At 43.6% G+C, this 27,360-nt stretch overlaps 1 protein-coding gene across 3 annotated transcripts in view; it reads right to left on the bottom strand.

Annotated features, from left to right (window-relative positions):
* Nucleotides 1–27,360, bottom strand: part of LOC126473503 (15-hydroxyprostaglandin dehydrogenase [NAD(+)]-like) — a 332,530-nt gene that overhangs the window by 17,434 nt on the left and 287,736 nt on the right. For 2 of the 3 annotated variants that reach the window (XM_050100592.1, XM_050100591.1), the window contains exons 3-5: nucleotides 18,446–18,569; nucleotides 15,643–15,749; nucleotides 2,014–2,187 (exon numbers count right to left, since the gene is read on the bottom strand). In XM_050100592.1, the coding sequence (XP_049956549.1) occupies nucleotides 2,014–2,187; nucleotides 15,643–15,749; nucleotides 18,446–18,569 (405 nt within the window). The remainder of the gene's footprint in view (nucleotides 1–2,013; nucleotides 2,188–15,642; nucleotides 15,750–18,445; nucleotides 18,570–27,360) is intronic. The other variant, XM_050100593.1, reaches the window with a different exon arrangement.

The following is a 27,360-nucleotide window of genomic DNA, read 5'->3' on the forward strand; positions in this document are numbered from 1 at the left end:
GTTTCGCTACAATGTTCTAATGCTGCAACTTCTCTGTATACTACAGCATCATCCGCGAAAAGCCGCATGGAACTTCTGACACTATCTACTAGGTCAGTTATGTATATTGTGAAAAGCAATGGTCACATAACACTCCCCTGTGGCACGCCAGAGGTTACTTTAACGTCTGTAGACGTCTCTCCACTGATGACAACATGCTGTTTTCTGTTTTCTAAAAACCCTTCAATCCAGCAACACAGCTGGTCTGATATTCCTTAGTCTCTTACTTTGTTTATCAGGCGACAGTGCGTAACTGTATCGAACGCCTTCCGGAAGTCAAGGAAAATAGCGTCTACCTGGGAGCCTGTATCAAATATTTTCTGGGTCTCATGAACAAATAAAGCGAGTTGGGTCTCACACGATCGCTTTTTCCGGAATCCATGTTGATTCCTACGGAGTAGATTCTGGGTTTCCAGAAATGACATGATACGCGTGCAAAAAACATGTTCTAAATTCTACAACAGATCGATGTCAGAGATATAGGCTCTCAGTTGACGAGTCACAATATTTCACTGATGACAGTTGATGTGAATCATAATGTGCCCTCTATTGTCGCATTCGTCTGCAGTCACTATTCTCTCTTGGGGTGGAGGGGGGGGGGGGGGCGACTTCTTGTTGTTGTGGTCTTCAGTCCTGAGACTGGTTTGATGCAGCTCTCCATGCTACTCTATCCTGTGCAAGCTTCTTCATCTCCCGGTACCTACCGCAACCTACATCCTTCTTAATCTGCTTAGTGTATTCATCTCTTGGTCTCCCTCTACGATTTTTACCCTGCACGCTGCCCTCCAATACTAAATTGGTGATCCCATGATGCCTCAGAACATGTCCTACCAACCAATCCCTTCTTCTAGTCCAGTTGTGCCACAAACTTCTCTTCTCCCCAATCCTATTCAATACTTCCTCATTAATTATTTGATCTACCCATCTAATCTTCAGCATTCTTCTGTAGCACCACATTTCAAAAGCTTCTATTCTCTTCTTGTCTAAACTATTTCCGTCCATGTTTCACTTCCATACATGGCTACACTCCATACAAATACTTTCAAAAATGACTTCCTGACACTTAAATCTATACTCGATGTTAACAAATTTCTCTTCTTCAGAAACGCTTTCCTTGCCACTGCCAGTCTACATTTTATATCTTCTCTACTTCGACCGTCATCAGTTATTTTGCTCCCAAAATAGCAAAACACCTTTATTACTTTAAGTGTCTCATTTCCTAATCTAATTCCCTCAGCATCACTCGACTTAATTCGACTACTTTCCATTATCCTCGTTTTGCTTTTGTTGATGTTCATCTTATATCCTCCTTTCATGACACTGTCCATTCCGTTCCATTGTTCTTCCAAGTCCTTTGGTGTCTCTGACAGAATTACGATGTCATCGGCGAACCGCAAAGTTTTTATTTCTTCTCCATGGATTTTAATACCTACTCCGAATTTTTCTTTTGTTTCCTTCACTGCTTGCTGAGTATACAGATTGAATAACATCGGGGAGAGACTACAACCCTGTCTCACTCCCATCCCAACCACTGCTTCCCTTTCATACCCCTCGACTCTTATAACTGCCATCTGGTTTCTGTACAAATTGTAAACAGCCTTTCGCTCCATGTATTTTACCCACGCCACCTTTAAAATTTGAAAGAGAGTATTCCAGTCAACATTGTCAAAAGTTTTCTCTAAGTCTACAAATGCTAGAAACGTAGGTTTGGCCTTCCTTAATCTATTACATTTAATTAAGATCTTTTTTTCCTTTTTGCAGTATCATTCCTTTTAATGTGTCCCGAGTTCTGGTCTAGAAAATATGGTCACCTTAATCTAAAATGTTTCAGTGTGGTATGCCGGGTGCACATAGCAATACAGCGAAATTTCATAGTGTTGTCTTTGAGATAACTGAATTCTTGCAAAGTAAGTGTCAAAATTATTCACACTCACAAGTTGTACATACGCTGGACATTGTGCTGCACGTACTCACCCCGTAGGAGCGCGTCATGGCACACACGGCGTGCTTGGTGCCGCAGTAGATGGCCATTTGGGGGACGGCTTCGAGGCCGGCTGTGGATGATAGGTTGACCACCAGGCCGCCGGCGCCCCCGTTCTGCTTGCCCATGTACTTGTACGCCAACAGGATGCCGTGCACCACGCCCTTCTGTAGGAACACACAAAGCACCAAACATGTTCAACGGCACAGGGTCACTTCTGTCGTTCCAATCACTCAGCTAACATCGAAACGATTCTGCCACAGAATCTGAGACAAGGCACCTATAAAACCAGCATCCACCGTACCTGCCAATTTCCACAGTTCTCCGAATCCAAGGATAGCCACAAATATTTGCAACAACTTTATTATTAGTATAGTTAATGATATAAATTAAAGTAAAAGAAACAAGACTATGGAGGCTAATCACTATCTTGTGATACCTGAAACGGAAGCAAAAGAAACCGTTTACAACACAAACCAAGAATAGATCTACGAAGGATATTCAATCGAGGATGTAAGTATTAAGAGCCTATATCAGAATACAGGGTGTCCCAAAAAGAATTACCCGATTTTAACTTGTAATAATATTGAGACAAATGTCACTAGGTAACTGAAGCAGCGCTAGATGTAATCGGAATGGTCTCGAGTTTCAGAAAAAATCCGCTAGATGTCGCTACGAGCGCTGACCTGGAGCGTGCAGCCAGTCTCGTGCAATATGGCGTCCGCGCAACAGAAGGCGTATTGTGTTATTGAATTTAGTAAATCAGAATTTAGTAAATCAGTTCAGTGGGCGTTTCATATACGATTTCGTGCTAAACCACTATCACCAAAGAACATTCGACGGTGGTATAAACAGTTTGAGGAAACAGGAATACCAGCAGCTGTTGCTTCAATGACAGAAGACACCTTACGCTCAGTTTCGGATGAATTTTGCTATCGGCTAGATGTCGTCTGTGCAGCCAATGGAGGACATATTGAACATTTATGATGGATTTTTATAAACTTCTGTCTTTTCTGAGTAATTTAGTATGCAATTTGTTGGTGTTAAGCCCTTCTTCATAATAAATAATTCTATTTAAAATCGGGTCATTTTTTTGGGGACATCCTGTATATTAAGAAACAATTAGAACAACTAGCTACCGGGCAGACGATTGCAGAAGAATGGACGAATAATGAAAATTCGACAAAAAAGCTGCAAATGAGTCATTAGGAAACACAAAGAAATATCGCCAAAGGTATGGATTAAAAATTTGGTCAATAGAAATTGCCGAAGCAATACAAGAAAAACAAACAGCATATAATAATTATCTTTCTATGCCTACTGTGGAAAATAAACACATCTATAAACAGATCAGGAATTAAACTAAAGACAGCCCAGCAGCAAACCTGAGACTGATAGATTACTAGTATAGAACATGATATTCATGGTCATCAGCAGAGAGCATATAAATCTTTGCAAACATTAAACAATACACAAGAGGACACAACTCGTTTGAATAATATTAAAAACGATGATTGGAATATGTACTACAAAAACCTGTGATATAATGCTAATACGGAAGAGAAGAAAGAAAAAAGATCCAGAAACAGAAGTAAAACACATAGATCAAATAGTACCATAAGAACTTACAGCATCTCTCAAAACGACAGCAAAAATCGAAAAGCAACAGTTTTAGATGGAATTAGTGCAGAGTTAATTAAATATGGAGGATTATCACTACATCTTAAATAGATACATTTGTTTGACATGTGCTGTAAGGAGAAAGATGTACCACGAAACTGGGGAAAAGCAAAAAAAAACTATATATGGGAAAGGAGAAAAATATATTTGAGAAAAACAGCTGAATAAGCTTACAGCACACAGAATTTGTGCAAGAATTTTTACACAAAACTAAAAACAACAGCAGAATGTGTACTAGTGGAAGAACTGCTTGGATTTAGACTGATGCGATAAAAGACTGTTGCAGTTTTTATTTTTCAGCGGTTTATTGAAAGGCAGAGAAATTTTGAACAAAGAAACACATATTCCTTTAATAGATCGTTTTAAGTAGTTAGAGGAAACTTATGGAGATAATGTGGCACTTCCTTTGCAGTTTATATCAGCTGTCGAAATTCTGTATAAAAAAACAATAATCTTATATATAGAAGGCATACAAAAAATAAAGGGGTGAGACAAGGCTGTAGATTTTCTCTTATGCTGTTCATATCTACATTAATGATGAAGTTTGTAGGTGAAATTCTAGGATAAATGCTGGGGCGCACTTAAACAATTCAGTGAGGTTAAACTCGCTCCTATCTGCTGATGATGCGACTCAAATTTTTTCAAGGAAATATGATTTTCAAAAATGAACTGATAAACTAAATACAGTATATACAGAATATGATATGAAAATATCTACTAGTAAATCTAAGTTAACTGCGTTTTGTAGAATATATTCAGTGAGAACTATGATAATACATAATGAAAAAATATAACATGAACATCAACAAAGGAAAACGAGGATAATGGAATGTAGTCGAATTAAATCGGGTGATGCTGAGGGAATTAGATTAGGAAATGAGACGCTTAAAGTAACAGATGAGTTTTGCTGTTTAGGGAGAAAAATAACTGTTAATGCTCGAAGTAGAGAGAATATAAAATGTAGACTGGCAATGGCAAGGAAAGCGTTTCTGAAGAAGAGAAATTCGTTAACATCGAGTATAGATTTAAGTCTCAGCAAGTCGTTTCTGAAAGTATTTGTATGGAGTGTAGCCATGTATGGAAGTGCATTGTGGATGATAAATACTTTAGACAAGAAGAGAATAGAAGCTTTCGAAATGTGGTGCTACAGAAGATTAGATGGGTAGACCACATAACGAATGAGGACGTATTGAACAGAATTGGGGAGGAGTTTGTGGCACAACTTAGCTAGAAGAAGGGATCGGTTCGTAGGACATGTTCTGAGGCATCAAGGGATCATCAATTTAGTATTGGAGGGCAGTGTGGAGGGTAAAAATAGTAGTAGAGGAAGACCATGAGATTAATACACTAAGCAGATTCAGAAGGATGTAGGTTACAGTATGTACTGGGATAGAGTAGCATGGAATGGAGAGCTGCATCGAACCAGTCTCTGGACTGAAGACCACAACAACAAGAATGAAAAAAAAAATTGAAGATGTAAAGTATTTCAACCATATTGAGTGTAAAATTTGGTATGAATACGAAGAAGATACACAGATTAAGTTGAAGTTGATGTGGAAGTTTCTGTGAGACAATTATAGAATTCTGAGGGTACAGCCCGTCATCCCGCTCGCAGTTGAAATTCCCGCCGCTGTTCGCCGCGTCTGAAAGGCGTGCGTTTGTAACTGACTCCTCCGCCGCCGTCACTGCCGTGGCGCTGTGGTGCGACGTGGAGCAGCGTCGGTTGGAGCTGGCGAAGAGAACACGCAATCACCCGCTTTCTCTGAAACTTAGCTGAGGACGAGTTGCGCGGAGGTGTTGCCGAACTGGACAACGAACTACGGTGTTGTAATGCAGTGGTTCCCAACACGGGCGGGAGCGTTTGGGGTGGGGTGGGGGGGGGGGGGGGAAGAGGTTTATAGGGCGGGGGCAGAAAGCTTAGAAGAAAGCAGAAACTTGCTGCCAAGTCCTTTGAAAGATGGTACAGTTTTTATAACACTATTTGATAATGTTCTTTTACTAAACTCTGAACTGGAGATTAATGTCAAAGTTTTTCCAAATAAGAAAAATAAATAAATAAAATAAATAGTCATAGTAACATTTGAAATGGATATATACTTTTGTGATATCTGTTTAGTAGTAGACGACAATGCAGTGTGTTAGATGGACCTTCCGAGAACATTCGATTTCTTTTGTGCAAAGTAGGCCTATGCCATATCTTTCTGTCAAGATCTTTGTTACAAGCAACAGTTGTAAAGCGCATGTTGGATGCTGGAAAAGTCGCGCTGTCAGAGCGTTAATTAATATAGTTTGTGTGGAAGTGTGTGTAGTGATATAACAACTGGACATCAAAATGGAGGCAGACAGATGGACACTAACCGGAAAAAGCCGCCTATACTGTCGCAGTAAGTAAAAAACTAAATTTACATCCGTATGAACAAATAAGCTATAGTGATGGCGATACATTAAAGTGTGTTCCATCTTTTTGTCATAGATCCAGCACCCAGCATTATGCTAGCAATAATGATGTAACTTCCTGAAACCATCTGAAGATAAACTTGAAAAGGTTCGCAAACCGGTTCATGGAATAAAACATAATTATTCAAAAAAGTGACTGGTTGCAGTTTTGTATAACTTATTTGCATTCTCTTTCTACCGTTGTTTCTTTGAAATTTGTATATCTTATGTTCTAAAAGGAAGTTTTCGGAACTATTCTGATATTTGGCGAGTAGCAATCGATATCTCATTTATGAAATTATAGTTTTCCCATTATATTTTAATAATCCATTTCTTTATATTTTCCCTTTATCTCTGAAAACATGAAGTATATTACGAAATCAGATTTCTCACTTTTGACAGTTGTCGGAAATAAACTTAATATCCGTTATAGAAATTACACTGATGGAAAAGAGTCACAACGCTTAGGAGGAGTTGTGAGAAATAAACGAAAGTTGGTAAGTGTGTTTCTACATATGAAAGATGATGTCTGTTCAAATTTCACGCCCGTCGCATAAGAGCGGCGCCAGTAGAACCTCTATAAGGATGCAAATCAGGTTTGCTTTAAATACATGCTATAACCATTGTGAACGTCGGCTACCTTTGAGATTGAACGTGGTGAGTTGATGCCTTTTAGGCGACAAAGACGCCATCAGCAAACCCTCACTGAATTTCAACAAGGTCGTGTAATACGGCTACGGTAAGCTGGATGTTCCTTCTGCGATACTGCTGTGTTCAGACATAATGACCTTTCTAGACTCTGAGAAGCTCATCTGCAGAAACCAGCACGGTTTTAGGAAAAAGCGGTCATGCGAGACACAGCTGGCCCTCTTTCTGCATGATATACAATAGGCTCTAGATACCGGCTCCCAGGTTGATGTCATATTTCTCGACTATCGAAAGGCGTTCGACTCAGTTCCGCACTGTCGCTTGCTACGAAAAGTGCGCGCTTGCGGTCTATCCAGTGACATGCGGTTGGATAGAAAGTTTTCTAACAGACAGGGAGCAGTATGTCGTCCCGAAAGGGGTAACTTCAACAGAAACAAAACTTCAGGTGTTCCCCAGGGCAGCGTAATAGGTCCTCTGCTTTATATGTGTTACATAAACGATCTGGTTGATGGTATTGACAGAGCCTTAGAATGTTTGCCGATGATGCTGTTGTCTACAGGAAAGTAGTATCACACGAAAGTTGTGAACAAATCAATGAGGATTTGCAGAAAATAAATGCGTGGTGTAATGACTGGCAGTTATCTCTCAATATTAGTAAGTGTAACCTACTGCGTGTAACAAGGCGAAAATCCCCATTAATGTACGAGTACAAAATAAATGATCAGTCTTTGGAAGCGGTAACATCAGTCAAGTATCTGGGTGTGACTATTCGAAATGATCTCAAATGGAATTATCAGATTACACAAGTAACGGGTAAGGCGAACTCTAGATTGCGGTTTATTGGTAGAATCCTGAAGCGATGCAGTCCTTCAACAAAGGAAATAGCTTACAATACGTTAGTTCGTCCTGTCTTGGAGTATTGTTCGCCTATGTGGGACCCTTACCAGTTGGGTCTGATTCAAGAAATTGAAAAGGTCCAAAGAAGAGCGGCAAGATTCGTGACTGGTACATTTAGCCATCGCGAGAGCGTTAAAAATCTCATAGAAAATTTGAAATGGGACACACTTGCAGATAGACGACGCGCTAAACAGAAGGGGCTGCTCACCAAGTTCCGAAATCCAATCTTCACTGAGGACGTAGAGTATATATTATTACCATCAACTTTCAAATCGCGTAATGATCAGCATTCAAAGATAAGGGAAAGAAGAGCTCGTATTGAGGCGTTCAGACAGTCGTTTTCCCCTCGTGCGATCCGCGAGTGGAACAGAAGGGGAGAAATTTTGGCGCGAATTGTGCCCTCCGCTACACACCGCTTGGTGGCTAGCGGAGTATATATGTAGATGTAGATGAACTTGGCAGGAATACATCCACTGTACATTGCTGGCAATGGTGGTCACGAGAATGGACGGTCGAAGAGGACCGGGCTGCGTACGGCCACGTGGCAGCACCAAGAGAGAAGGCGATCGTGCTCTGTGTAAGGCTCTAACGCATCGCACCGCATCTGCAGTGGGAAATTGAACAGCAGTTGGCACCACAGTGACGTAACGACCTGATACAGTTAGTTCAAAGACTGTAGCGTGCGTTCCACTGACCCCAAACCGCAATTTGCGACTTGAATGGTGCCAAGTTTAATCTCATTGGAGGGAAGCATGGAGATCTGTTGTGTTTTCTGATATCAACGTGTAAGGAGAACCCTTTCGCCATCTCTATCCTTACTATCTATATTGAAAAATAATTGAACATTTTCATGAGCATTGTTTCAATGTCGACAGTGCTTGATATAGTATTGTAGAGAATATGGGTGGGGCATCCAATTCCTTCTAGATTTTTTTCCCTCGTCCTTCCTTAATTTGGTGAAACATTTTCCACAGGCCGCGTCGATGGAGCCCTGTGAAGTTGGTATTGGTATTGCCTCCACAAAAAGTGATTAATATATCTAATCGAATTTGCAGTTGTCTTAAAGTGTCTAGACGATGTTTTGTTAACAAGCGAATCAAACTTCAACAGCCTCTGTTGGATTCCGTCAGTTTCGGTAAAGCATTGAACAACTAAAGGAAACATATTTTCAGCCTTGTGGTTCGCTGCGTCGGCCCCTATATCCTAAAGCGAAACTTCGTGCAATTTCTTTATGCATTCGGATGCAGATGTGATGCAACAATATGTTTTGAAATCGCTGTAACTTTGGTCCTGGCTCTAGGCTGCTTGGCGGTGACTTGGGTGTCAGGATACATTGCGGCATTCAGTTTTACGGTACAGTCAACGGAACAGAAGGATTGATGATGTCTGACAACTTTATAAGCTGTTGTTAGTCCTGCAGCAGCAACGAGCAGTTCTTCCTGGATATCTTCTTTAACCGTGAATGCAGAAACAGCTTTTGATGTTGATGTTACAGTGAAACTGTTTCTATGATTTTTCGTGGAAATGTGATGCCTTACAGCTGTCCTGAGATGAAACAGTACAAAGCCCACACAATGTTTCCTGACACGTACGTCCTTTCTTGACAAAATACCACTCTTTTGGGTAATCATTCGAAAAATGACACTTTCTCTTTCCAACCTTAGGCATTTTCGTAAGCTATGATATGTTTATTAGACTGTAGACACTTTAGCCGTGTAAGTACACGTTACTATACACTTCACGGCCCATATACCCGTAGTAAACACTTCGAATGTTACTAACTTGCACTCGTTTTAGTAATGCGTTTAGAAAGAATCGTCTTATCAGATCGCTATTAAAATGGGAACTGCCCGATTCTTCCCCGTGGTGCTGCTTAAATACGCTACTGGCCATTAATATTGCTACACCACGAAGATGACGTGCTACAGACGCGAAATTTGACCAACAGGAAGAAGATGCTGTGACATGCAAATGATTAGTTTTTCAGAGCATTCACACAAGGTTTGCGCAAGTGGCGAAACCTACAACGTGCTGACATGAGGAAAGTTTCCAACCGATTTCTCATACACAAACAGCAGTTGACCGGCGTTGCCTGGTGAAACGTTGTTGTGATGCCTCGTGTAAGGAGGAGAAATGCGTACCATCACGTTTCCGATTTTGACAAAAGTCGGATAGTAGCCTTTCGCGATTGCAGTTGATCGTATCGCGACATTGCTGCTCGCGTCGGTCGAGATCCAATGACTGTTAGCAGAATATGGTATCGGTGGGTTCAGGAGGGTAATAAGGAACGCCGTGCTGGATCCCAACGGCCTCGTATCACTAGCAGTTGAGATGACAGGCGTCTTATCTCCATGGCTGTAACGGATCATGCAGTCACGTCTCTATCCCTGAGTCAACAGATGGGGACGTTTGTAAGACAACAACCATCTGCACGAACAGTTCGACGACGTTTGCAGCAGCATGGACTATCAGCTCGGAGACCATGGCTGCGGTTACCCTCGACGCTGAATCACAGACAGGAGCACCTGCGATGGTGTACTCAACGACGAACCTGGGTGCACTAACGGCAAAACGTCATTTTTCGGATGAATCCAGGTTCTGTTTACAGCATCATGATGGTCGCATCCGTGTTTGGCGACATTGGGGTGAACGCACATTGGAAGCATGTAGTCGTCATCGCCATACTGGCGTATCACCCAGCTTGATGGTATGGGGTGCCATTGGTTACAAGTCTCGGTCACCTCTTGTTCGCATTGACGGCACTTTGAACAGTGGACGTTACATTTCAGATGTGTTACGACCCGTGGCTCTACCCTTCATTCGATCCCTACGAAACCCTACATTTCAGCAGGATAATGCACGGCACCATGTTGCAGGTCCCGTATGGGCCTTTCTCGATACAGAAAATGTTCTACTGCTGCCCTGGCCAGCACATTCTCCAGATCTCTCACCAACTGAAAACGTCTGGTCAATGGCGGCCGAGCAACTGTCTCGTCACAATACGCCAGTCACTACTCTTGATGAACTGTGGTAGCGTGTTGAAACTGCATGGGCCGCTGTACATGTGCCCGCCATCCAAGCTCTGTTTGACTGAATGCCCAGGCGAATCAAGGCCGTCATTACGGTCAGAGGTGGTTGTTCTGGGTACTGATTTCTCAGAATCTATGAACCAAATTGCGTGAAAATGTAATCATGTGTGAGTTCTAGTATAATACACTCCTGGACATGGAAAAAAGAACACATTGACACCGGTGTGTCAGACCCACCATATTTGCTCCGGACACTGCGAGAGGGCTGTACAAGCAATGATCACACGCACGGCACAGCGGACACACCAGGAACCGCGGTGTTGGCCGTCGAATGGCGCTAGCTGCGCAGCATTTGTGCACCGCCGCCGTCAGTGTCAGCCAGTTTGCCGTGGCATACGGAGCTCCATCGCAGTCTTTAACACTGGTAGCATGCCGCGACAGCGTGGACGTGAACCGTATGTGCAGTTGACGGACTTTGAGCGAGGGCGTATAGTGGGCATGCGGGAGGCCGGGTGGACGTACCGCCGAATTGCTCAACACGTGGGGCGTGAGGTCTCCACAGTACATCGATGTTGTCGCCAGTGGTCGGCGGAAGGTGCACGTGCCCGTAGACCTGGGACCGGACCGCAGCGACGCACGGATTCACGCCAAGACCGTAGGATCCTACGCAGTGCCATAGGGGACAGCACGCCACTTCCCAGCAAATTAGGGACACTGTTGCTCCTGGGGTATCGGCGAGGACCATTCGCAACCGTCTCCATGAAGCTGGGCTACGGTCCCGCACACCGTTAGGCCGTCTTCCGCTCACGCCCCAACATCGTGCAGCCCGCCTCCAGTGGTGTCGCGACAGGCGTGAATGGAGGGACGAATGGAGACGTGTCGTCTTCAGCGATGAGAGTCGCTTCTGCCTTGGTGCCAATGATGGTCGTATGCGTGTTTGGCGCCGTGCAGGTGAGCGCCACAATCAGGACTGCATACGACCGAGGCACACAGGGCCAACACCCGGCATCATGGTGTGGGGAGCCGTACACCACTGGTGATCGTCGAGGGGACACTGAATAGTGCACGGTACATCCAAACCGTCATCGAACCCATCGTTCTACCATTCCTAGACCGGCAAGGGAACTTGCTGTTCCAACAGGACAATGCACGTCCGCATGTATCCCGTGCCACCCAACGTGCTCTAGAAGGTGTAAGTCAACTACCCTGGCCAGCAAGATCTCCGGATCTGTCCCCCATTGAGCATGTTTGGGACTGGATGAAGCGTCGTCTCACGCGGTCTGCACGTCCAGCACGAACGCTGGTCCAACTGAGGCGCCAGGTGGAAATGGCATGGCAAGCCGTTCCACAGGACTACATCCAGCATCTCTACGATCGTCTCCATGGGAGAATAGCAGCCTGCATTGCTGCGAAAGGTGGATATACACTGTACTAGTGCCGACATTGTGCATGCTCTGTTGCCTGTGTCTACGTGCCTGTGGTTCTGTCAGTGTGATCATGTGATGTATCTGACCCCAGGAATGTGTCAATAAAGTTTCCCCTTCCTGGGACAATGAATTCACGGTGTTCTTATTTCAATTTCCAGGAGTGTATATTTGTCCAATGAATACCCGTTTATCATCTGCATTTATTCTTGGTGTAGCAATTTTAGTGGCCAGTAGTGTATGAGACTTCGTATAAATGTGATGTCTCACAGCCGTCTTACCTCCGTGATATCCTCAGATGAAACAGTACAAAGCCCACACAATGTTTCCTGGCCCGTACGTCCTTTCTTGACAAAAGACCATTCTTTTGTTTAATTATCCTAAAAATGACACATTCTTTTTCCATCCTTAGGCATTTTCATAAGCTATGATACGTTTATTAGACTGTAGACACTTTAGTCGTGGAAGTACATGTCACTCTACTCTTCACGCCCCATATACCCGCAGTAAACACTACGAATGTTACTTGCACTCGTTGTTCGTGATACGTTTAGAAAGAATCGTCTTGTTAGATCGTTATTCAAACGGGAACTGCCTGATTCCTCCCCGTGGTGCTGCTTAAATCGTTCCAGCCCCTTTCTATGCGAGAGGTCTGGTATTTTCTCGAATGATGGAGCTAGTTCTAGAAAGTGCTTGCATCTTCAATACAGGATACGCAACATGGAACGCCATTGTCAACATTAACCTGTTGACACTAATAAAACTAATGCTGTATTTACATGTTCCGTTAACAGTTGACATCTCCTCAGTACTTGAGCCATGCTCGTAACAATATCTTGCAAAATCTGGACAAAACTGGGTCTTGTCAGGATGGCGGGATAAGAGGTCTACAATGGTGACGGTTCTGATGTATCGAGATGGATGGAAACACTGCGGCGTCTGTAAAGCAATGAGCTAAACAATGGTGAATTCAGTTGAAATAATAACAATAAGTTCCATTTCTTATCTATTATATTATTATTGAACGAGTATCATTGCAATGTATAATTAACAAGCGATATTACCATAGAAAAGACAGTGGTGGATGCTGCAAGACACTTTCTACAAGCCTTGTAATTCCAGCTCTTTTACTTTTGATGTAACTAAGAACCATAAATAAAAAATAAAAATCATTACAAATGGTTCAAATGGCTCTGAGCACTATGGGACTCAACTGCTGAGGTCATTAGTCCCCTAGAACTTAGAACTAGTTAAACCTAACTAACCTAAGGACATCACAAACATCCATGCCCGAGGCAGGATTCGAACCTGCGACCGTAGCGGTCTTGCGGTTCCAGACTGCAGCGCCTTTAACCGCACGGCCACTTCGGCCGGCAAAAATCATTACACTATGCTATTCTTAGCACATGTCTTGAGGTAAGACTAACCACCACATTTACACAGTAAAGTCAAAAAACTGGCTGTTACAGCATGACTCACCCCTAACACCCCTCCCAAAAATAAAAAAAAACCTTACTGTCTCGTACGTTTTGGTTTTGACTTTATGTGCTAGGAGCACTGCTGTAGTGTCACGTGACTAGGTGGCCGCGAGATTAAATATGTGAATAAGGCCCATGGGTCGCCCAAGGTTGCCCATGGCTGGTGTAGTGTATCATTATCTAAGAAAAATAGAAATATGATACGACATTACCCTCCTGGTGACTACGTACACCGATAAGGCAAAACATCATGACCACTGCCCACAATGAGACTGAGTTCCGTCCTGGCGTCGCACGCACGTGAAGCAACCACAAAACTCGCGTGGTCTGAACCCGATTGAACGTACCTCGGACGCTATCGGGCGCCAACTCCATGCCCATACAAGGTGCATTCAAGTTCTAAGGCCTCCGATTTTTTTTCTCCAGACTGGAAAGAGATAGAAACATGCGCATTGTTTTAAAATGAGGCCGCGTTCATTGTCAATACGTCCCAGAGATGGCAGCACTGTACGGCAGATGGAATTTTACCGCCAGCGGCGAGTATGAGAACTGTTTTAAATACTTAAAATGGCGACATTTTCCTTACTTGAACAGCGTGCAATCATTCGTTTTCTGAATTTGCGTGGTGTGAAACCAATTGAAATTCATCGACACTTGAAGGAGACATGTGGTGATGGAGTTATGAATGTGTCAAAAGTGCGTTCGTGGGTGCGACAGTTTAATGAAGGCAGAACATCATGTGACAACAAACTGAAACAACCTCAGGCTCGCACAAGCCAGTCTGACGACATGATCGAGAAAGTGGAGAGAATTGTTTTGGGGGATCGCCGAATGACTGTTGAACAGATCGCCTCCACAGTTGGCATTTCTGTGCACACAATCCTGCATGACGACCTGAAAATGCGAAAAGTGTCATCCAGGTGGGTGCCACGAATGCTGACGGTCGACCACATGGCTGCCCGTGTGGCATGTTGCCAAGCAATGTTGACGCGCAATGACAGCATGAATGGGACTTCCTTTTCGTCGGTTGTGACAATGGATGAGACGTGGATGCCATTTTTCAATCCAGATACAAAGCGCCACTCAATGGAAGCACACAGATTCACCGCCACCAAAAAAATTTCGGGTAACCGCCAGTGCTGAAAAAATGATGGTGTCCATGTTCTGGGACAGCGAGGGGGTAATTCTTACCCATTGCGTTCCAAAGGGCACTATGGTAACAGGTGCATCCTACGAAAATGTTTTGAAGAACAAATTCCTTCCTGCACTGCAACAAAAACGTCCGGGAAGGGCTGCGCGTGTGCTGTTTCACCAAGACAACGCACCCACACATCGAGCTAACGTTATGCAACAGTTTCTTCGTGATAACAACTTTGAAGTGATTCCTCATGCTCCCTACTCACCTGACCTGGCTCCTAGTGACTTTTAGCTTTTTCCAACAATGAAAGACACTCTCCGTGGCCGCACATTCACCAGCCGTGCTGCTATTGCCTCAGCGATTTTCCAGAGGTCAAAACAGACTCCTAAAGAAGCCTTCGCCGCTGCCATGGAATCATGGCGTCAGCGTTGTGAAAAATGTGTACGTCTGCGGGGCGATTACGTCGAGAAGTAACGCCAGTTTCATCGATTTCGGGTGAGTAGTTAATTAGAAAAAACTTGAATGCACCTCGTACAACACCAACCTGCAATTTATGGGATTTGTGTGACCGTTGAGTAGACATCACGTTCGTCATACCACCGGAAACCTACTGAGTGCATGTAAAATGTGTGTCTTGCCGAATCGCCACTGCATTGCGATCCAAAGGCGGACCAACACGCCGTTAAGCAGGTAGTCGCAATTTTTTGACTCGTCTGTGCAAATTCAATAAAAATGTGGCTGTACAGGAATGAAACAGTCAGCAGCCTTGCCCACATGTTCCTCAATGTGTTTTCTTTATATGTGGTCACAGAGTGTAGAAGCCATGCTATAAACTCTATACCGTCCATCGCTCTTTCGTAGCAGTCCTTCTTCTTCCATATCTCCCACTTACCATGTTGACGTCGATGTCCTTCTCCCAGGCCGAATCCCTCATCATGCCTGCATTATTGATAACAATGTCCAGCCTGTTGAATGTGGATTTGGCTGTCTTGAAGGCCTCTGCAACAACAATAAACGGACATCGTTAATAATAGTGTCAACACGTACTCATAAAAACACAACACCCTTTGGCTTACTGCAAAAACAAGTCAAGTGCAGATTTGATCATTTTTGGGTTATCCATGTATTCCATATAAAAAATGAGTATCTTTCGTCCAGAAAAACCAGTTAAGGGCTGTTCTCGCTCTAAGAAGTTAAACAGACGTGGCACAAATATGTTAAGTGCACAGTTCAATATTCAATACCGCAAAAATCATCTAGGTGCACTTATACGATTTTTCCTGCACGTTGCCGACAGGCTTGATAAAATTGTTTAAACAACAGTAATCCATCAAGTGCACTTAATTGGTACCAGTAGGATTACAGGATATACCTAAGATAAATTTTATAAGTAGACTGCAGTCAGCTGGTGCTTCTTAGCCTCGGCTACAAGCAAAATGATCTCAAGTTTGTGAGCAGTGATATTATACGACATAAACAGTGACACATAGATATTATTATTCCTTATTTGAAAGATATCTAAGACATATTTTATTAGCAGGCTTTGGTAGCTCTGTGTTTCGAATTCTCAACAGCCAGCAAGAAAGCAGGTGATTCAAAGGTGTCACGTAACAATGACACATTATTTTAACAATATTGAATCAGTATTATTGTCGATTATTTTAGTTTACGTACGCGGATAGCAGAATGCCCACTGTACCAGAAGCTGCTGTGAGTTCAGTGAGTGCAGCACTACATTACCTCATACTGAGTTTAATTGTGAAAAATGTTTTCAAGAGGCGCCCTGCATTTGTCACTGGCCAAGAGAATGATACCTACAAAGGATGTCATTGGTGGTAAGCAATAAAATTGTACTCCAAGCATGAACTGAATTCTCACGATACTTTGATGTTTTAAACATGCGTAAATTAATTTTATTTCATATTTTTGTTTCAAGGAAATTAGGGTGAATATTCAAATGCATCAAGTGGAAGGAGAGCGGATCATACAAGCACAGTACACGATTAAGTCCCCCTACAACAGAAGACAAACCAAAGCACAACTTGTATCAACTGAGTCTGGGGGGAGGGATGCTTTTCGTGAAATGATCAAGCATAGTGAACGAATTTGACCCTGATTGCCCCATCAAGGATCCTGACTATGAACCTGGTTGCAGTGATACAGATCTCCTGAGTGAATAAATCAGTGTCGCAAAAAAGAAAACAGTGGTAAACGATCGAGATTGAAAAAAGTTATCCCAAAATATGGAAGAAGAATATAACTACAACTGAAACTAATAAACCAAAGATGAAGATACACCTGCAACAAAAGTTTTTCAGGTGAAATGACGTACTCCTTTTGCGGAAGCTTCTGCACCTGCGATTATACAAGGCAGAAGAATTTTATACTTGGTAAAACATTGAGTTTAGCTCCAGCACGAAGCGAAGTACTGATGACCCACTGAAACAACGTAAAGATTCTACGGTAGAGTACTTAAATAAAAATAATAAGAAAGACAGAGTCTGCAAGGAGACCTAATTTAAAAGTTTGTGTCAGCTGACGTCATTGATACAGTACATAAAGGGAAAAGGGCGAGTGAACTTTTGACAGGAAGTGGTAAGAGAGGCAAGGGACTTCCACATAATGAAACTAAACCAGCAACGGCATCGTTTTGCTGCAAGACAATGCCCGTCCGTATGTGGCGAATCAGACCAAAGATCTCATCACATCTTTTCGATGGGAAACTCTAGATCATCCTCCGTACAGCCCCGATCTTGCGCCCAGTGACTACCATCTGTTCCTGCACTTGAAGAAACACCTGGGCGGTCAGCGTCTTCAAGACGATGGTTATCCAGTGCTTAACAAGTCAGGCGGCAGACTTCTATGAGGAGGGTATTCAAAAACTTGTACAACCTTATGACAAGTGCCTTAATATTGACGGCAATTATGTATAAAAGTAGATTAGGGTACAGGCTTTCATGTAAAAATAAAATTATTGAGATATCTTAGCACGTCTTCTTTAATTTCAAAACGGTACTTACTTAAAAAACACGCCTCGTATTTATAGTACATACAAGGAAGAATATAAACATTTCAAGCAGTTCATAACCATCAATAACTTATAGGAGTATATTCTTTCAGAATTTCAGAACTGCGTTCTCACACGGTGCGAACCTAAAAAGGATGAATGTCAAACGTGTATGAGTCGGAAGGAAGAGTAGTGAAGAAAAGCAAGCATTGGAGACACAACATGATGAGCATATTGCAGGAAAAAATGAATGCACTCACGTGAAGGCTGCTAATAAAGAAAATGTAAAGCAGGAAATACATGTATAAGTTTCACATTTGATTTACAAACTATTTTGCAGATACCTTCAAATGAAGTCAGTCCGATGTACTACATTCTGAAAATTTGCACATACAGTTTCATCATCCACGAACTTTGTGAGCCAAATGATGCACGTCAGAACAGCGTGCTTAGACAGGAGATGGAAGGGAGATCACACTAGTAATGGCTTACACAAGGGTAACTACAAATAATCTAAAGAATTACTTTAGCACGTCCCTCTTGAGCAAAACACATTAAAATCTTATTTAGAAGATAGGACACTTTACTATGCTAGCGTTATGAAGAGTGGGCAGTAGAATCAATAACATGAAGAGCCTTGGAGGCCTCCTGGAAGACAGCTCCAGTGGTTCCAGAGATGGGGTGCTACCTTCCAGCGAGCTGCTGTTGGTGACGTCCGCTTTGACGAAGACGATCTTCCCCTTTCCGAACTGCTTCTCCAGTTCCTCCAGGGCCTTCTTCCCGGCCGCCTCGTCAGCGTCCGACGCCACGATCTGGAAAAGCAAATTCATTAGCAGCACGAGGGAGAACGCATCGGATTTCTAATTTGGATTTCCTGCTGCACGCAAGCAATCGCCTCAGTCATTAGGTTATGTGAGTAAGCCTCCAGACCTAACTTTCATTGTTACTATTCTGCACCTACATCTAGATCTACACAACAGTGTTAAACATTAATAGAGACGACTGTTTATTCACAGCTTATACCAAGTAGATATACATGCTTGAAAGTTTTACAGTCGTGCCGTATAACCTGTTGCCAACGATGTGAAAGTCGTGGGATAGCCGTAGCAGGGCCAGTTGTGCTGGTAGTTCGAGTGGAGCAGTCTGTTGCCTGACAAATCTTTATAACGGTTCTAAAGCGAATACCGTGAAGCGTTTCCTTCAGTTTTGGAATCAAGTTGAAGCCACAAGGACTTAAGTCCGGCAAGTATGGTGAGTAGTACAGCGCTTTCCAGCCTTGTTGTTGTTGTGGTCTTCAGTCCAGAGACTGGTTTGATGCAGCTCTCCATGCTACTCTATACTGTGCAAGCTTTTTCATCTCCCAGTACCTACTGCAACCTACATCCTTCTGAATTTGCTTAGTGTATCCATCTCTTGGTCTCCGTCTACGATTTTTACCCTCCACGCTGCCCTCCAATACTAAATTGGTGATCCCTTGATGCCTCAGAACATGTCCTACCAACCGATCCCTTCTAGTCAAGGTGTGCCACAAATTTCTCTTCTCCCTAATGCTATTCAATAGCTCCTCATTAGTTATATGATCTACCCATCTAATCTGCAGCATTCTTCTGTAGCACCACATTTCGAAAGCTTCTATTCTCTTCTTGTCCAAACCACTTATCGTCCCTGTTTCACTTCCATACATGGCCACACTCCATACAAATACCTTCACAAACGACTTCCTGACACTTAAATCTATACTGGATGTTAACAAATTTCTCTTCTTCAGAAACGCTTTCCTTGCCATTGCCAGTCTACATTTTATATCCTCTCTACTTCGACAATCAGTTATTTTGCTCCCTAAATAGCAAAACTCATTTACTACTTTAAGTGTGTCATTTCCTAATCTAACACCCTCATCATCACCCGATTTAATTCGATTTCATTCCATTATCCTCGTTTTGCTTTTGTTGATGTTCATCTCATATCCTCCTTTCAAGACACTGTCCATTCCGTTCAACTGCTCTTCCAGGTCCTTTCCTGTCTCTGACAGAATTACAATGTCATCGGCGAACCTCAAAGTTTTTATTTCTTCTCCATGGATTTTAATTCCTACTCCGAATTTTTCTTTTGTTTACTTTACTGCTAGCTCAATATACAGATTGAATAACCTCGGGGATACGCTACAACTCTGTCTCATTCCCTTCCAAACCACTGCTTCCCTTTCATGCCCCTCGACTCTTATAAGTACCATCTGATTTCTGTACAAATTGTAAATATCCTTTCGCTCCCTGTATTTTACCCCTATCACCTTTAGAATCTGAAAGAGAGTATTCCAGTCAACATTGTCAAAAGCTTTCTCTAAGTCTACAAATGCTAGAAACGTAGTTTTGCCTTTCCCTAACCTATTTTCTAAGATAAGTCGTAAGGTCAGTATTGCTTCACGTGTTCCAACATTTCTACGGAATCCAAACTGATCTTCCTCGAGGTCGGCTTCTACGAGTTTTTCCATTCTTCTGTAAAGAATTCGTGTCAGTATTTTGCAGCCGTGGCTTAGTCAACTGATAGTTCGGTAATTTTCACATTTGTCAACACCTGCTTTCTTTGGGATTGGAATTATTATACTCATCTTGAAGTCTAGGGGTATTTCGCCTGTCTCATACATCTTGCTCACCAGATGGTAGAGTTTTGTCATGGATGGCTCTCCCAAGGCCTTCAGTAGTTCTAACAGAATGTTGTCTATTCCAGGGGCCTTGTTTCGGCTTAGGTCTTTCAGTGATCTGTCAAACTCTTCACGCAGTATCATATCTCCCGTTTCTTCTTCATCTACATCCTCTTCCATTTCCATAATGTTGTCCTCAAGTGCATCACTCTTGTACACACCCTCTATACACTCCTTCCACCTTTCTGCTTTCTCTTCTTTACTTAGAACTGGGTTTCCATCTGAGCTCTTGATATTCATACAATCGATTGAACAAGTCGTGCACACCCTAGGGGGTAGGCGTCCGAGCACAGTCCTGCACAATGTTGGGCGGCGTCTCTCTCTAAGTTGTTCATTCTTGCAACACAGCCGGCTACCAACTGAGAGAAAGAAGCGGCGACACTTTGTGCGTGATCGCGCACGACATTTTAAAGCACAATGTTCAGGCGTATTTGGCTGAAGTTGTGACCAAATTGTTCGATCGATGGCACAGGGATGTGCAGCACACTCGTCACACATAAGCCCTTGTGACTTCAGCTCTAGTCCTAGATTGAAGGGCTATTTGAGAGACTCGTCAGGCAGCAGAGAGCTCCACTCGAACATCACCACAGCTGGTGCTGCTGAGGGTCTCCAACGACAGCCACATGGCTGGCAGCGCGCGTTATACACAGTGCCGGCGGCTACGGTGGAGGACAGTTAAAGTTCGAAATATTCTGTGTGAGCTGTAAATAAATAGCGCCCACTATGAATTTTGCAACACTCGCACATACTCTGAAAATTCCTGTGACGCGAGCAAGAAAGTTAAAGCGGTGTCCGGATGCTGAGAGATGAGAGACCATGAAAGTATAACCAGTCACGTCAGGTGGTGTGCTGAGAGAGCGACACGTACGGCGGCTCTCGTCTAAACCAGGATATTCCGGGCAGAGTCTCAATTAGACACAGATTTTCAATTGCCGCGACGTAATCGTCGATGCATTAAGTTTTTTTAATTCACTTTGAAGTTTATTTGCAGTAGAGACAAAAGAACAATGCCGTTTGGAGAAAGCGATTGTTTTAGGTTTATTACATGAACCCATATTCCTACATTCTTTGCCCAGTGTAAGTACTGCTGCCTTGAAATCACTTTGTCTGAGCCCTGTTCCAATTCTGAATTCCTCACTACCGTGTTGAAGTATAGTGCAAGCTGTAGAACTGAGGTATATATTCTTGCAAATAGATTTTCTCTGGTATGCCGCTGGATGACACTCCGCAAGTCGCGCAGTATTTCAGCGAAAGACCTACGTGGCATCTTCATGTGGTGGTAGTTGCTGTCGTTACTGGTACAGGATTTGACAAGTGACAATCAGAGCCAATACCAGGGATTTGCCGTGGCCGGAGGGGCACTCATAGTTGTATGAATGTAGCGACAGTCGTGTCCACTTCCGGGTGATGAATGCAGGCCTTCTGCGCGTGCGCAGAGGGCAATGATGCTCGTCAGGTTGAGAGGTGGCATGAGCCCCCTCTCATATTTTTATCTTACTCTGAGTAATTCGATTTTTCTCTCAAATTGGAAGCGGTGAAAAGTTGCTATTCCTTCACACACGGACTTCCCACGCAGCGTCTCTCGTCACCCGGGTGGTCCGGTGACAGGCAGGTATTGCTGATCTTGAATGGGTTAAGCCGACGGGTGTGAGGGAGTCGAGTGGATGCTTTCCAGATGCCGACATTGTCATAAGAGCGGAGGTGACACACCCACAGAGGCCTGACAGAGCGGCTGGGCTAGAGATTCTGTTACTTCGCAGAAACGTAGTGAAAACACTTTCTGGCGGGCTACCAGCGAGGCGTGGGAATGACTTGTGTTCCCAGGCAGTCTTGGCGGGCAAATTCCCGCGTTTTCTGCAAAATCATAACTGTGATTGGCTTGCTCAGGGCATAGCTCCGTGACGTAACAAAATCAGTGCAGGAATTGGCGCCAAGTATCTCCATTGGTGGAATAGTAGTGCTTCGGCAATAGAGTGGAATTTTCCGCCGGTTTTCGAGTTGCTGATTGGAACGTTTAACCACGGCTACTGTCGTGGGGGCGGGAATGTTCTGTGTTCAGCTTGTACGGGTGCTCTTGAGAGAGTCAGCTCTCGCCTTTCGGTCGGAGTAGGTTACAAGACTGAGCTCTCGCTGCTGTGGACAGCCTGCCTTCTGTTGGCTGTCTAATATACTTTCATTTAATTGTAACTGTTTGACGAAGTTGCTGAAGTTTCAACTTCAACATAACTTTCCGAGTACAGTTGGCAATTGAGCGTTCTGTGTACAAGTGGCCTATGTTGTCCGTCTTGAGCAGTTTTGGCCAAAGACTGTATTGGAGTTACTGTGTGACTTCGCTTGTTAAAATCACTCACTATACCATCAGTGATTGTTTAGCGAGCCTTCTTCATCTCCCTCAGAGGCGTATTTGTGTTGCTAGGAAGTCTTTAGTCTGGAACAACCAGACCAGGATAATTTGTTTCAGGTTATACTTGCGACATTATTATCACCACGATGGGATGTTGAAGCAACCAGCCATTGCCTCCGGTATGCCAGATTGTGTCCTTGTAGTTAAGAAGACAGCTTGGTCATGTATGTCCGCAGCACCGGCAAATCAGGGAATTTTGCTATGTGACAATCAGAGCTCAGCAGAGCGCGCCAATTCCCGTCTTTTCTAACGTGGTTCTGTCTTGGGTGTTCATTGTCTGAGTTCTCACTACTGTAGCAGCAATTAATGTTGGGTTCGCTGGGTGTTTCTCTTAAGATTTGAGTTGCAAGGAATTGGCTCCACATACCACTTGGTCATAAATGTCACAATCTAGTTTATGGACAACTTCACCTTCACAGGATTTATTTGAGTATCCAATTTGACGTATTGTGAATGTTTCATGTGTTATGTTTATTATTTTGAGTTTAGTCATAATAAATCAAATTGTTATTTTGGACAGAACTTTCATTCTGTGGATCGGTAAAGCAACCCTTTCATTTCTCACTACGTTAATGAAACTTTCCTTTATCAAATTATTTTCTATCAAATTAAATTATTGCAGGTGCCAAACTCTTTTCTACTCCACTTGCAGGGTCGATTACAGTCAGTTCGCGTTTCTTCTTAATCCATGTGCAACAGCAAAAGTCGGATTTAGAAAAGGGGGGTTTAGGGCATCATTTCCATAAAAAGATTCTAGAAGAATTTAGTGTTTGCTAGCCCTGGCATCTCGCAAGGTGTTGCTGTGGTTAGAAGCTGAATCAACTCTGCTATGCAGTGCGACAGGGCCGAAATCGGAGGTTTTTGTTTCTGCCGTTTTAACTTAATGGCAGCCAGTGCTGGAGCTCAGGCAGCACTTGGTTGAAATCTCACATCCCTGTTGATAACACTAACTGTAGTACGGATATGTTTACCCTCCTTGACGTCAAATGGTTCAAATGGCTCTGAGCACTATGGGACTTAACATCTGAGGTTATCAGTCCCCTGGATAGAACTACACTACTGCCTATTAAAACTGCTACACCAAGAAGAAATGCAGATGGTAAACGGGTATTCGTTGGAGAAATATATTATACTAGAACTGACATATGATTACTTTTTCACGCAATTTGGTTGCATAGATCCTGAGAAATCAGTTCCCAGAACAACCACCTCTGGCCGTAATAACGGCCTTGATACGCCTGGGCATTGAGTCAAACAGAGTTTGGATGGCGTGTACAGGTACAGCTGCCCATGCAGCTTCAACACGATACCACAGTTCATCAAAAGTCTAACATTCTGCATGGTGTCTGTTTGTTCTACATCGTGTCTCCCTACCACTTTCGCGCGACGACGCTCTGAGCGTGTTTTTTAGGGAACTGACTAGTTTGAACCTGGGACCTGTTGCTGGTAAGGAGACGTCAGACCACACATGACGTGTAGAGTTCAGAAGAGTTCAGTGAGACTAACGATGATATAACCAATTACTTAATGATTTCAGCGTCAGCTCCACTGCACTCCCTGTAAAAGAATCTTAATACTAACTAAATTTAGTGGAAGGGGTTAAAGGCTTTCCTATTTTTAGTTAGCTGGTAAAATAACGTCGAAAAAGCAGTTAAGTTTACCACTGGAAATTTTATTCTACTCTCAAAACATTGTTCATAAATTGCACTATTGATAAAAGGAAATGTTTTAATACAGGACGGTAAAAACCAACTGCGTTCAACAAAAATGTGAACGAATATTCCCTGAATGGGTTTCCAAGTTCTACAATGGATCAAAGGATGACCTATGCCATATCACATCTATAATCTAGGTTTAAATTAAGTTTCACAAAAGAGAAAACTATTAAAATGGTCTACAGTGACCCTCAATTATCTTTAATTACTTATCTAACTTGTCGTAAATTTCAGTGGCTGATGTGGCTTCTCAATAACTATATAACAGAAAAACTATCGCGTTTCAGATTTTTACTTCAAGTGGCAAATGTGAACTCCATGAGCTTTAATTGGCGATCGACACTAGTATTACGCAAAAAGGGGGTGTAACTGATAAGACTTCTGCAGTTCTGAGTGAAGCTTTATGCGCTGTTATGCAGCATCGCGTGCGTTCATTACCTTGTCGGTGTTCGTCAGGGGGCGGCGGGCAGCACAGCTCCGCTCACCTCGCCATCTCGGAAGCAACTCCCTCCTAACTTCTCCTTACTACAATTTACCGAAGTTGGTTTAAAAAAACTATCTGGTTGTGTTTTCATCTGGCCAATCAGGGTCTCAATGTTAACCTTAAGCTCCGCCTACAAAAATTCTGTCTATCCAATGAGAAACGTTATACTTTTCGTGGTGGGGCAATGTTTTTAAAGTTTGCAAAGTAACAGAGAAGCGAAAAAGTCTCACGCTAAAACTTGCAGCTGGAGTGGCCCTTTTTGTGTTATCGTAAGATCTATACTGTTCTTCTGGAGGGCTCTAACTTTTAACGTGGGCTGGGGGGTGGTCCAGACGTAACAGAGACGCGAAAAAGTCTCACGCTAAAACTTGCGGTTGGGGTGGCCCTTTTTGTGTTATCATAAGATCTATACTGTTCTTCTGGAGGGCTCTAGCTTTTAACATGGGCTGGGGAGTGGTCTTGATGTAACAGAGACGCGAAAAAGTCTCACGCTAAATCTTGCGGCTGGGGTGTGGTCCTAGCGGTTAGCTGGCGACGTGGGTGTCCGTCCCTTATCGTAGGGCCTTCCAGCTTAACACGGTTCTGCTCTCGGCTTCCGTTCTCGTTTCTCCCCTCGGAACTGCATCTGTCTCACGGTGGGAAGGTATGACATCCATTTAGGCATTCTTGTGTTAGTCTGTGGTATTCCATTTGCTCACTCGTTACTCGTATTACTTTGGTTAATTTAATGTCACGATCTATTCGGAGCTATGTGACATACTACAGGATTTGCTTATCATGTCAGGGTTTTCATGGAAGGTGTTGGATTTGCCTGACGCCTTACAACAGTAGTGACTGGCGTATTGAGACGAGCCAGTTGCTCGGTCATCATTGACCAGACGTTTTCAGTTGGTGAGAGATCTGGAGAATGTGCTGGCCAGGGCAGCAATCGAACATTTTCTGTATCCAGAAACGCCTGTACAGGACCTGCAACATGCGGTCGTGCATTATCCTGTTGAAATGTTGGGTTTCGCAGGCATCGAATGAAGGGTAGAGCCACGGGTCGTAATACATCTGAAATGTAATGTCCACTGTTCAAAGTGCCGTCAATGCGAACAAGAGGTGACTGAAACGTGTAACCAGTGGCACCCCGTACCATCACACTGGGTGATACGCCAGTAAGGCGATGATGAATACACGCTTCCAATGTGCGTTCACCGCGATGTCGCCAATCACGGATGCGACCATCATGATCCTGTAAAGAGAACCTGGATTCATCCGAAAAAATGGCGTTTTGCCATTCGTGCAGCCAGGTCCGTCGTTGAGCACACCATCGCAGACGTTCCTGTCTGTGATGCAGCGTCAAGGGTAACCACACCCATGGTCTGCGAGCTGATAGTCCATGCTGCTGAAAACGTTGTCGAACTGTTCGTGCAGATGGTTGTTGTCTTGCAAACGTCCCCATCAGTTGACTCAGGGATCGAGACGTGGCTGCACAACCCGTTACAGCCATGCGGATAAGATGCCTGTCATCTTGACTGCTGGTGATACGAGGCCGTTGGGATCCAGCACGGCGTTCCGTATTACCCTCCTGAACCCAACGATTCCATATTCTGCTAACAGCCATTGGATCTCGACCAACGCGAGCAGCAATGTCGCGATACGATCAACCGAAATCGCGATAGGCTACGATTCGTCATTTATCATAGTCGGAAACGTGATGGTACGCATTTCTCCTCCTTACACGAGACATCACAACAACGTTTCACCAGGCAACGCCGGTCAACTGCTGTTTGTGTATGAGAAATCGGTTGGAAACTTTCCTCATATCAGCACGTTGTAGGTGTCGCCACTGGCGTCAACCTTGAGTGAATGCTCTGAAAAGCTAATCATTTGCATATCACAGCATCTTCTTCCTGTCGGTTAAATTTCGCTTCTGTAGCACGTCATCTTCGTGGTGTAGCAACCAGTAGTGTACTTAAACCTATCTGACCTAAGGATATCACACACATCCATGCCTGAGGTAGGATTCGAACCTGCGATCGTAGCAGGCCCGCGGTTCCGTTTGAAGCGCTTAGAACCGCTCGGCTACAGCGGCCGGCGACAACACAGTCCAGAATGATGACGCTCAGGATAAAACTCCATTCCAGTTTTACCTATATTGTTCAACATATCAATATTATAATGAGTGCGTTCTTTTTATTCTGACTCAAAAGCTCTCGGCTCCGCCCGTCGGAGGTTCGAGTCCTCCCTGCGGCATGGGTGTGTGTGTTGTCCTCAGCGTAAGTTAGTTAAATTAGATTAAGTATTGCTTAAGCTT

Source organism: Schistocerca serialis, chromosome 4, assembly GCF_023864345.2.
Source record: "Schistocerca serialis cubense isolate TAMUIC-IGC-003099 chromosome 4, iqSchSeri2.2, whole genome shotgun sequence".
Lineage (NCBI taxonomy): Eukaryota > Metazoa > Arthropoda > Insecta > Orthoptera > Acrididae > Schistocerca > Schistocerca serialis.